The following is a 12,894-nucleotide window of genomic DNA, read 5'->3' as shown; positions in this document are numbered from 1 at the left end:
TAGGCTACTTGACTTTTAGCCAAAATTTACTAATTAGTACCTAACTAAAATAATGCTAATATTGCAAAACTGATTTTGTAAGACATCATCTAACTTTTAGCTATTAGTAGGTCTTAGTTTTGTAGTCACTCAAGTTATGTTACAAATTTACTTGTTACTGTTAGCAAATCTTTTTTTTTTTTCAGTTTGCCGTTCCCAATATCCCAATCCGCATTGGGCCCACGGTAACTGATACATGAGGCATGTGCCCAGCAGTGGGTCGTAAGTCCTATATATGCCGGTGGTGACGATACTTAAATGGTCATTAAACACAGAATTAAACATTAGAATGATCAAGATCGTGATCTTGTGATGTAAGTAACCAAGGGATTCTATATCCTGTATAACAAATTATAATATACGATAAAACATAAAGCATAATAAATATTATTAATAAAGTAAAAACTACATTAAAAACCGGCGCCTACGCTGACTCATTATCCGTAGATAATTACGTTCTAATAATAGTTAACGAGATACATCAAACGCTTCTCACACATACACACATGCTACTAAAGCCGAGTATTCACCGGCGAGTTGTAACCTATAATGGTCGACGGCATGAATGAAATCCTCACTTATCACATTACAAGCGGTTTACTGAGACGTGGGTGTGAATTTTTTTTGGAGTTTGCGTCTTAGCAATTGATATGCCCTCCGCATGGAAATTTTTGTAAGGAATTAAATTAATACATGCGTAACTCATAAGCGCGTAACATTGTTCAATGCAAAACAGCTTGCGCACAATTCATTTTGAAATCATGTGACAGCTTTCGATATTGTAAGAGGCGCTTTTATTTACATACTCCTATTTCACTTAGCTCAAAAAAACAGTCGCTAAATTGTCCCACTTTACAACATATAATTAAAAGAAAGAAAAGAAAGAAAGAAAGAAAATACATTTATTCACAACACAAGCAAGACACAACAATAGTATTAAGTACAAATAGACAACATGTAGAAAGAAGTATGCGTCATTGCGGTTGTGAATCGGACACTGGCTCAGCATAATGCTGAAGCGTAATTACAAATACGTACGTACAGAATAGTTACTAGATAATGAAATGACAGCTCAACATTAGTTGAGCAAGTTGAATGCACGTATGTATATGTATGTAAATACAAAAATAATAAAAAACAACAAAACAAAAACAGTACAAAGGCGAAATTATCCCTAAAAGAGGAATTTTCAAGCTAACCTATAGTTGAAAATCTGATTCGAGCGATACAGTCGTAGCAATATTTAAATTTTTACCGCATCCTATTGGTAATTTCAGAGACGTGGTTACAACTCAGTCTTTCAGCCCGTTTAGGTTACGGTTACAGCTCGGCAGTGAGCACCCGGCTTAGTGTGCAATGCCCCGCTATCTAACATGGAAGCGTATCCTGTCACAGTTCGTTGCTCATCGCTCGCAAACGGTTTGCGAAGGATTCAAATTACAATCGACGGTAACTCCAAAATTAACGACATAAATCCCACTTCCCGCTAATATTATAAATGCGAAAGTTTGTAAGTCAGTTTGTTTGTTTGTTACCTTCGTCTAAACCGCTGAACCGATTGAGGATCTCCTCAAACCGATGACGCGGAATCGGCTTTAGCCAACTAAAAAAGCGCTTAATGTCCACGCAATAAGAGCGAAAAAGGCGTCTTCCCGTCGCTAAACGTCGTTTCGCGTCGGACGCTATCGACGTCTCTTTTTCGCTCTTATTGCGTGAGGAGACCCCTCAGATGAAATTCGGTATACAGATAGTTCAAGTCCCAAGGAACGACATAGGATAGTTTCGGTTGGATAATAGGTAAGTGAATTTTTCAGATATTAATCTCACAAGATCCCTAGACAAAGATACTTGCGTTAATATCTGCCACAGCGGAGCGTGCAAAAATATCTGACACGTCCCACCAGCCCCAGAAAAGTCGTAATTATTGCCCGTTTTGTTGTTGCAGATGTTGGTGCTGGTGCTGGTGGCAACAAAAAGCACGGTCGAAATACTTTCCTCAACAAATACATGCTAAAACCATCATAACCCTGGTAGGCTGTTATTTTTCGCGTCACCACTTCCACTCTCACCAACACAATTAATCAGTGGTCCGACAAGACTCCCCTGGCTGTAACAAAGGGCCACTGCAGTCTAGTCCACTCAGTGAATACCGACAAAGCGCTAGAATACTACGCTAGTCGGCTTACGTTAGGCCAGGAAGACAGGGACACCTAGGGAATACCGTGTGTATTTTACAACCACAAAAAGTAACCAGATGTTGGTTTTAATGCTAGGAAGCGATTAGGTAATAATTTTTAGTTCAGCTTTAACTATCAAATCGTAATTCATTTTTAAATTTATTTTAAGCAGCAATGTAATACGTACTTTATTATTTTACATAGGTTAGTTGTATAAAAATCCTGAAACTGTAAATATAGTTTCAGAAATATTAAACAGTTGCGAAATGAATCGGTTTGCCAAACATTAGTGAACCCCCGTGACCTCCTGTAATAAAGTAACTGCGCGGTACAAAAGGTGGTGGTGGGTGGGTCTTTCAACTGTAGAGGTAAATACAGTTTTCACCTACGTAGGCTACGTAACGTAAAACGTAGCGTTTCATTGACACTAAACCCGTGTAACGCACCATTTCAGTTGGGCTACTACGAAATTCGAAAATCGTATATTATTTAATAAAAGACTGAGAGGGACGGTACGATACAAACTTCGATTTACGAATTTCGTAGTCCCTGCAGAGTCGGTTTGTTTACGTGGCGGAGCGGGGGTCGGCCCTAAGACCAGCGGAGGCGTAACAGTACATACTTTGAACTACCCGCCCCGGCTTTGCATGTGTACTAACAATTGTAAGAACAGTAAATAGAATTAGACAAATCACTGAAAAAAAGGATAGCTGGACTAGTTTGGCTACAAGTAGCCAAGTCAAGACGTTTAGCGAAAATTTACTTATTAGGAACTTATATTGCAAAACTGATTTTGTAAGACACCTTCGCCATGTTCATGTGTGTTGTGTGAAGACAGTCTTCTGGTGAACACAACGTAAAATAAAATTTGCGAGAGAACATGGCGTCGTCAGACGGCTTAGGTACAATATCCGGACCTCACTACACTAACGCCATCTAGCTATATCCCGCCTATTCCAATAGGCAGAATATAGCTAGATGAGAAACCCTCATTTAGTTTCTTCGATACTTCTTCTTGTTCTTCGTTTTGTTTAATTGATTTTTACATGGATCTTCTTCCACACCGCCGCGGAAGCCACGGGTGCCGTCGGGCACGGGCGGCCCGCGCGGCGCGCACGACAGCCGCCGCGCCAGCCAGCCGTCCCCGCTGCTGGCGCTGCCCGTGCTCGCCTGCGACGTCCGCCGCGACCCGCAGTAGAACGACACGCCGGAGTCCGAGCTGTGGCTACAAGTCGACGGCCGACGCGGCACCCACGTCTGTATCTCCAGCGTGCGCGGCGCAAAATACCCGTTCGAATTCCTCCTGAGGAACGGATTCCCGTAACCTCTGTATTCGTATTCGGCCACCGAGCCGCTCTTGTCGTGTCGCTCTTGGCAGAGCGGTCGTGGTCACAGCTCTCCGTACGATCTCCCGCCATACCCTTCTGTTGGCAGACTGTCTGGCACAGTCAGATACGCCGTTTCCTACAGCGGCCTTCACTTGGTCAGTCCAGTGCATAGGTGATCTGCCGCGCGACCTGGTTTCCTCCACCTTTCCCTGCACGACAAGCCGCTCTATGGAGTCGCCATTTACAGGGATACGCGCGACTATAAAGAATAGTGTAGGCTCGGCTCGTCAGAAACAAAACCGGACACAATATGTTCCAAATCCGAATCCGGATTACGAATAGATTTCTATTTCGGATATCCGATAGCTTCGGTCACGGAGCTCTATAGCACCCTAGTTCACCGCTTCAGTAACAGCCCATTCGCTCTGACCTTGAAGAGTTCTGAATTGTATTTACCCGGAAAAACAAGCGACGGAAGCGAATTCCATTCGCTAGCAGTCCGCATTAAAAAAGATGAAGCGAAGCGCTATGTGCACAGTGCGAATGATCAGATTGGCCTCTTTGGGGGCTGCTTATGAAATAAAGATTGAGGACCCTGTGACTAACCCTTTCATTACCTTTGGTTAGTTGCATTTAACTTTATATGTACATAGTTGGAGTACCCATACAGAGTTATAGATAAACAATAGCCGATGCATGTATGTACGTCAACAACTAATAAGCTCATAAAGCCAATTGAACTATTGGGAACAATTGAAATGATGCTTCCAATTTGATAGCAAACTAGTGGCATGCCGCGACTTCGTCTGCGCAACAATGAGTGAAGACTCAAAAGGAGTGAGAAATTAAATTAAATTTTTAATTAAATAACAAGTCTTAATTGGATTTATTAAATAAGGCGTAGTAAATGACAGCTTATCAAATAACTCACGTCTCAAATCGAGTTTGTTGCTCCTCGCAGAAGGGCTACGGATTAGCCCGAAACATGTCCAGCTAGACTCGATTTCAGACGTGAGTTATCCGATATACTGTCATTTAACATCAGTGAGTCTCACGGTAGTTTTCATGTCAAAAATGTGGCGTAAAATGTGACAACTCATTAGTGTGAATCCGTATGGAATATATGCGAATTAATAGTGATGCTTACATAATTTGTTCATTGGTACTTTGTTACTTAACCATTAATCCAGGTAACCAATTAAATTAAGTTTTTGCCCAAACCAAAAAAAAACTTCAGTCATTGATAATCGTCAAATTGTGAAATTCATAAAGTTGCCATGATAAGAGAGACATAAATTGACGATTCTACTCAACAGAGGTTTTTCCAGACCTAAGTACTATAATTATATAATTAGTGCTTATAATAACAAGTACTATAATTATAGTACTTAGAATAAAAATCGTATGTGACTGCGTCAACTTTTACTGGTTCCGACAGAATACCAGCGCTGTGACAGCGATGTCGCAGCACATGCTGAGTCAGCGCCTTTACGCGGCTGTGCCGTGACAACCTTTATATGTTAAGTTAATGTTTGTGAATAAAGTTTTTTATCTATCTATCTAACTAAACCGATGAAAGGTTTTTTATTTACATTCATAAACACTTGTTATAGCCTAAATAGGATAAAGACATTTTGACTTTGACCTAGTACTTTTCATTCTAAATGGCGAACAGACTCGCATACCTAACACCGACACGCGCAAATCTAATAAGAACAATGTCATAACAATAATTCCCCCAACGACTCGCATAAGAACGAACACTTTACGGAACAATTTCAAATTCCAACGCTAAATTTACGAACTCCGCAACTAGTGCGCCGCGTAAACATTCGTATTACAAAAATGTCACTCGCTAAAGAGACAATATGCTAAATATCCGTATCGCTCGAACTTTTAGCGAAATACTCGCGGACGAGCGCACAAAAATACTAGCCAACCCGCTGGATAAGAAAGACATCGGCATGCCGTTTTTTGTGCGTAACGCAAGCAATTTTTGCGCCAACTCCGTCAAAATAAATACATACCGTCACCAAAATAAACCGACAATCCAAAAATGACCACAAAACATACACTTGAAATAACACCGCACTGTTCGCACCAGCACTTCTTCCTGCCTTATCAATATCCCGTCACATATCGTGCATTCAAAACAATCGAAACACTCGAACAAGACTATAACTTTTGATTTATTTAATTAAGTCCAAACGAAAAAGATCGCGTAAATCTAAAAAGAAACGTCCACAAGTCCACTCATATTTCGGATTCTAGAAAATATGTTTATATTTTTCGTAATTCGGTTATTTTTTTGAATCTGATATATTTTAGGGTTCCGATCGGCCGGTGCGTCCGGCGGCCGCGGGCGCGCGGTTTCAACTAGAGCTTTCAGTTTCAGAGCTTCGGCTGAAACGGAAGGCGAAAGTTTTGTAAACTTTTGCCGGCTTGCGTGTCGGAGTGACTAGTATTCGCAGGTTTTTGGGCGAAATTCCCTTTTGTATGATACGGAACTTGATATTTTGTAATATTACTTATTGTACTTAATAAAACATACACCAATAGATGTAGTGAATAATCATTTCCGTGCTTGTCACGCTACTTCGGTCAGTCTCAGTACCCATCAAGACATTATCAGCATATCGCATCGAGAGTTAATAATTGATATAGAGTGGTTAACACCTAAGTTAAGATTTTTATTCGATTTTTGTTTACACTATATGAAGGGTCCACGGAAAGAACATGCCTAGTCACCTTTTTTTTAAATTGAGATTTTAATCTCAAAGAGCGAGAGAGAGAGTTTTTAGAGCTCACAAAGTACTATGACTTACCACTGAATTAAATAATCTGAAAAACAATATAAAATCTATTTTTTTCTTTTTTAAATAAATGATAACCATAGTAATTGTTCGTGATGACCTGTGATGACTAACTTTCAAACCGCTATAACTCAAAAAGTTGCTTAGGTGACTAGACACGTTCTTTCCGTGGACCCTTCACATTCTCTTTTGATCGTGGAGGTTATAACATCTCAGTACGATGGCCTTTTTGCATAATTGTATGCCAAATGTTTCATTCCCCAACTATCAAATCTCTCCGAAACCAAAAAAAAATCTTAGCTTATTTTCTTATGGTTTTATAGAGCACATTAGGTTAGGTTAGGTTTGTTTTATGAAAGTTCCGAAAAAAATATGGTTTCAGAGAAAATCATGACTCGCTAAATGAAACATTTGGGAAAAAATAATTACGCGAAAAGGCAGATAACCCATTGTGAAATACCTAACTGTAACGCACGCAAAATTTGACTTCGTCAAATATCTACGCAAACAACTTTTTTTCGCTTAGAACACGCCCGCACGTCTAAATCGGGAGTCGAACCCGTCAAACAATACTAACAGGCACTCGGCAATTCCAGCCTCGCGGGAACAATTAAAAAACTATTAATATCCCCTGCTAGTGCTCGCGGGCACAGTGCAAGCTATTAATCAATGCGAGCACGACTTCAAAAAACCGACCAAGTGCGAGTCGGACTCGCGCACCGAGGGTTCCGTAGAAGTTTCTAGGTATTTATGACTATCCAGTGTTAGCAGAGCATCTCCGAAGCAAGATGTACGCAGCGTGCGGTCATTTTATATGATTTATTGACATACAGTCAGACATGAACAATTATGATTTTCACACTTTTTTTTATTGATTGTGTTATAAGAACACACGATGCTTGCACTGTTGTGTTTCGGCGTGGAGAGTAAGACAGCCGGTGAAATTACTGGCACTTCAGGTATCCCATCTTAGGCCTCTAGATTGGCAACGCATCTGCAATACCCCTGGTGTTGTAGATGTTTATGGGTGGTGGTGATCTCTTACCATCAGGAGACCCACTTGCTCGTTTTCCATCCAGTCAAATAAAAAAATAAAAAATAAAACTATTTGAAACCTCTCGTATGTCTAGACACAGATATGTGCCAAATTAAGACTATCTTTTTCTATTTTTTATCTATTTTTGTTAATTATTCAGTATCAGTACAATTTTGTGTTCTTTGAAACAAATGAGACTAGAATGCACGATTTTTTTATTTTCAACATATAAGTAAGACTTAAATTTGACGCCGCCTGTGTGTTTGAAATGCATGGTGTAATTTTTGGGAAGAGATTTTTGTCAAAACGTTTTAATTCCGCTCCTAGACTGGAAAGTTAACGCGCGAAATAAATAAAAAAGTAGGTAGTGTTTTTGTATGCTCTTGCATTACTATTGTATTATAGTTTTGAGAGGAGGCCCTTTTTGGTGTCCTTTCGTTTCACCACGTTATTTAGTCTTATTTCTGTAAGTCTGTGGTACTGATAGAACCAAATAAATATTTCTATTTCTTTATTCTTCGCATGCCACATCTAGTCGCACACTAGCTCCTTCGCCCTTGCATCATTAGGGCCAGCAAACAGCACTGCACGGGCTCGCTGCACTATCGACCCGGTGCTGCATGCATCTGTCTACGTATCACAGGTGATACATGTACAAATATGCAAGTAACACGCCGCTAGCAATACAAAGTGCTAATCAAATAACTGATAACCTGAAAGTAGTTTCGAAAATACAAACTGAGACATGGATGCACAGAAAAACTAGAAAAAGAGACCAGCGCTGGGAATCGTGCCAGGTCCTCAGCATTCCGTGCTGCGTGCTATAACCCCTACACTACCGTTGGACAACCAATCATGAAAGTAGTTTGTTAAGAATCGAGGGAAGGGTCGATTACACTACACTGGTTGGTTAAGGTTGATTGGCAGAGATACCTTTAGGGATAAGTCCGCCTTTGTACTTTTCTGTTTGTAACCTGTATTTCCTTATTGTACAATAAATAGTTGTACTACTACTGCTGTAAATAACGTTGCGATTTTGTGCCCAAATCTAAAATATTGAAAAATTCCAATTCCTGTGCAAGACAAAACACATGCTTACAATAAACGTGTATGAGCTCATGTTTGACATAATTCGAAAATATTGTCAATACACTTTGACATTAGCAGAATTAGAACATTGTAAGCGCATTACTAACGTAAATTTAGCGGTATCAACCTGTGTTCTACTACAAAAATCGTGTATGAAGTACCTTCAGATCTCATTCTCCATCTTAGTTTAACTAGTCATAAGGGAGAAAACACTTTCTTGGCCCACTACTATTCATTATCTAACATCAAACACGTCCTAGCGCCATCTAGTGAGCAAATATAGAACATCAAACAGGAGCTCATTTAAAAGAAAAGCGACTAACCTTGAGCAGACTGCGGAGTCAGCGTCTGGTCCCAGGGTTGCTCATCCTCCATCTTTCTGGTGTTCCGTTCCACTGTACAAAAAATATATTTTGAAAACAGCGCCATCTAACGGTACTGGGCGGAACTATTCGGACTTACTGGTAACTAAGTTATGCGGATGCGTAAGACAACATGTTATACTAGATCGCACACGAGATGCGACTTTATTCTTTAGTCGAGTCTGGTTGTTGTCTGTTATTTTTAACATTTGACTTGGTCAGATATGTTTAGTATTTATAGATTTGTAATAAGTATCAATAATGAGGGCTTGTGCCCAGCAGTGGGACGTATCCCAGGATGATGATGATAATAATGGGGCATATTTTTTGTACGTACCTACTCCTAAATTCGAAATTTGAAGTATTTCACTTACTGTTAAGAAAATTACTCGTGCTGGATGTTTTTCTAGATTTCTTGTCGTTTGAATCTTGACCTGGAGGATACAAAAATAATGTTAATGCCAATCGAACATTAAAATTATATAATTTCTAATCCCTCTACAAATTAAATACTGAACTAGGTTTAAGGGAACAGTTTTGTTTTTAATTTTAGCTCTTTCTTGTATTGGCGTAAAAAAAAACACAGATACTGTGATTTAAAATCGATATCAAACATCTTCTCGACTCGGAGTCGCAGCTATCGGAAACCTTTGAGCCTTTGTACACCAAAGCAAAAGTCAATCGGTCAACGCGAGGTGCAGATGGGGTCAGCGGATTTGTTAGATCATTTTCCCAAAATCTTTATTTCTTAATAGCAAAATTTCCATTCGCATTTTTTTCCCGTATGCTTTTTTTCCAATATGCTTTTTTACTGAATCTTATTTTTACAATCGCGTTTTTCCTAATTTTAATCGGCACAGAAACGTCTTAGCGGAGCTCCTACTTTTGTGTGGTTTTGGCCCTTCGGGCCGATGCAAATTTATCATAACCTAGACCTACTTATGCGTTTTTGTTCCGTGTCGATTAAAATTGAGAAAAAACGCGATTGTTAAAATAAGATTCAGTAACTAATATTGGGACAAAAATGCGAATGGAAATTTTGCTACTGGGAAATAACGATTGTGCGAGGTCCGCCCGGATTGCTACCACCATCTTGCTCGCTAATCCTGCCGTGAAGCAGCAGTGCTTGCACTGTTGTGTTTCGGCGTGGAGAGTAAGACAGCCGGTGAAATTACTGCCACTTGAGGTATCATCTTAGGCCTCTAGGTTGGCAATGTTTATGGGCGGTGGTGATCTCTTACCATAAGAAGACCCACTTGCTTTAGGGAAATAACGATTTTGGGAAAACGTTGGAATCAAGTGACCTGCGGGGTGCGGCGCGGGGTGTATGAGGTCAATGAGCCTTGAGATGCGGTTGTTGTGGTGGTCGCCGTCGATGCAGCACGCCTCCTCCACGGCCTTCGCGCACGCGCGGTGCACGCGCAGCTTGCAGTCTGCACACACAAATGATTCATTTAACATTCGATTACCACTATTGGGAGGGTGCGAACTACTAGGTGGGGTAGTGAAATCTATCGCAGCGCTCATAGTGGCCAAAAAGGAAATAATCTGGCCTCTGTCATCTGTCATACTCATGTGAATCTGTCATTAACAAAGCAATTTGTATAGACTTTAACTATCTAATTTTAGTAATAGATGTTTGTGTTATGATGCGAGCTTGAATTATTGAAGACTATCCCTGCTTTGTTCTTAATTCCTCTACATCTCGGACATGTCCAGCAACAATTTTCCTTATGAAACGGTTTGTGGTTGAAATTTTATATTGAGTGATAATCACAAAACCAGTCTTCAAAATGATACTCATTTTGATCTGAAAACGATATTTAATTTATTACTAGCGATATAAGAACAATTATATAATTTTACTATTATTCAGAAAAACCAAAAGGATAGCTTTATCTTTTCGTTTTACAGTAAAGTTTAATTTAGTTAGTTTAGGAAAATACAGTTTAGTTTTAACTAAACATGAAGTAAACAAACCCTGACATAACGAAAATAAAACACACTTTTTGAATAAATTTTACTTACCTCATTTAATATAATGACCAAAAATGAATTCACAACCTTTTGTGCACCCAAATCACGGTATCACAGTAATTTTGTATTATAAATTAATACGTCATAGGTTTGATTTTTGACACAATGTCGCGATGAAAAAAAAAAAAAAAAAAAGTTGCGGACGCTAGGTGGCGCTAATGTCGTGCACAGAGCCAATAACTGCACCCAACCCCCCCCCCCCCTGTATACCGACCGGTGCACACGTAGGCCTGCGGCGCGAGTCCCCAGATGACGTGCTCGCAGTGGTGGCAGTGCGCCTCCGACGTCAGCGCCTGCAGCCCCCCCCCCCCCCGTATACGACCGGTGCACACGTAGGCCTGCGGCGCGAGTCCCCAGATGACGTGCTCGCAGTGGTGGCAGTGCGCCTCCGACGTCAGCGCCTGCAGCCCCCCCCCCCCCCCCCCTGTATACCGACCGGTGCACACGTAGGCCTGCGGCGCGAGTCCCCAGATGACGTGCTCGCAGTGGTGGCAGTGCGCCTCCGACGTCAGCGCCTGCAGCTGCAGGTGGTGTCCGCGGATTATCAACTGGGAACAACAGACAACACAACTCATGACAGTGCAGCGACCAAACAACGTTGCACCAACAGCAAAATACGTGCTCTACCCCACCCCTAAGTTGAATAGCAGAGTCCCCACTGAAAGAACCGCGCTACCTTAGTTGCCATCTTAATGGGCCACCTTAGACCCACAACTATCTTTTCTTTTCATTTTGCAACTATCCTGAGCGCGCGTGAATCATCTTTTCACGGACCACAATTAATTGACATTTCAGAAGAAAATTCGGAAAAACAGTGTCTCGGCCGGAAAAGGTTAGAGTTACCCATACTTAACCCACACAAATAGGCCAACTAAGAGTTGCCCATACTTGAACCATCTAAATCATAGCTTAGAGCTACCCATACTTGACCCATCCAAATAGGCCAGCTTTGATGTACCCACAATTGACCCATCTAAATGGGCCAACTTAGAGTTGGCCATGCTTAAACCATCTAAATTAGTCAACTTAGAGCTGTCCATACTGACTCATCCATCTAAATGGGCCAATTTAGAATTATGTATGTGTGTATGTAAACTCTTTATTGTACAAAAGAAAAGAAACAAAACACAATTGACAAACTTAGAATTATCCATCTGAATGGGTCAGCTTTGATTTACCCACACTTGACCCATCTAAATGGGCCGGCTTAGAGTTACCCACACTTGACCCATCTAAATGGGCCGACTTAGAGTTACCCACACGCACACTTGAACCATCTAAATGGGCCGGCATAGAGTTATCCACACTTGACCCACCTAAGTGGGCCGGCTTAGAGTGACCCACAGTTGAGCCATCTAAATGGGCCGGCTTAGAGTTACCCACACGCACACTTGAACCATCTAAATGGGCCGGCATAGAGTTATCCACACTTGACCCACCTAAGTGGGCCGGCTTAGAGTTACCCACAGTTGAGCCATCTAAATGGGCCACTCGTACACTGGTATTATTATTATTATCGTTAGGTACCGGTTGCGGCTGCAGCTTGGCGAGTTGTTTGACGCGCTGCTTGTACTGCTTGTCGCGCTGGAGGAACCCCGCGCGCGCGCCGCCCGCCGCCGCCGTCACCGCCGCCGGCCTGCACACACACACACACACACACACACTTAATATACTAACTATACAATACAACCAACATTTATTATACGAGCTTGCAAGCGAGGGTTGATAGCTAAGTCGAAAGTAAAATGGGTTTATTGACAGAATTTTACTTAAGATTCGGATTTTACTCAAAAACTTTTCTTTATCATGTTGATAGTTTCTATTATTACAATTGTCATATTATTATTAATTTATTAATAAAAAAAAACAAGAAAAATTATATCTAGCCTACATCCATCATAAAATCGAACTATACGAGCACAACTGAAAATAATTTTACTGAACCCGCCATCGTAGTTGTTTCAAATTTCATTTTTAATACAACCTTTCTCGGCTGGCTAGATTTTTCGGGCT

At 40.9% G+C, this 12,894-nt stretch overlaps 1 protein-coding gene across 1 annotated transcript in view; it reads right to left on the bottom strand.

Moving 5' to 3' along the window:
• The window catches only part of RhoGEF2 (Rho guanine nucleotide exchange factor 2), a 215,542-nt gene that overhangs the window by 174,689 nt on the left and 27,959 nt on the right, over positions 1-12,894 (bottom strand). Inside the window, 5 exon segments of the mRNA XM_074109517.1 lie at positions 8,806-8,877; positions 9,219-9,278; positions 10,149-10,277; positions 11,318-11,429; positions 12,409-12,517. Coding sequence (XP_073965618.1) covers positions 8,806-8,877; positions 9,219-9,278; positions 10,149-10,277; positions 11,318-11,429; positions 12,409-12,517 — 482 coding nt within the window.

The sequence above is a fragment of the Choristoneura fumiferana genome, chromosome 29 (assembly GCF_025370935.1).
Source record: "Choristoneura fumiferana chromosome 29, NRCan_CFum_1, whole genome shotgun sequence".
Classification (NCBI taxonomy): domain Eukaryota; kingdom Metazoa; phylum Arthropoda; class Insecta; order Lepidoptera; family Tortricidae; genus Choristoneura; species Choristoneura fumiferana.
The sequence above is the reverse complement of the archived record's forward strand: the minus strand, read 5'-3'. Positions and strand labels throughout refer to the sequence as shown.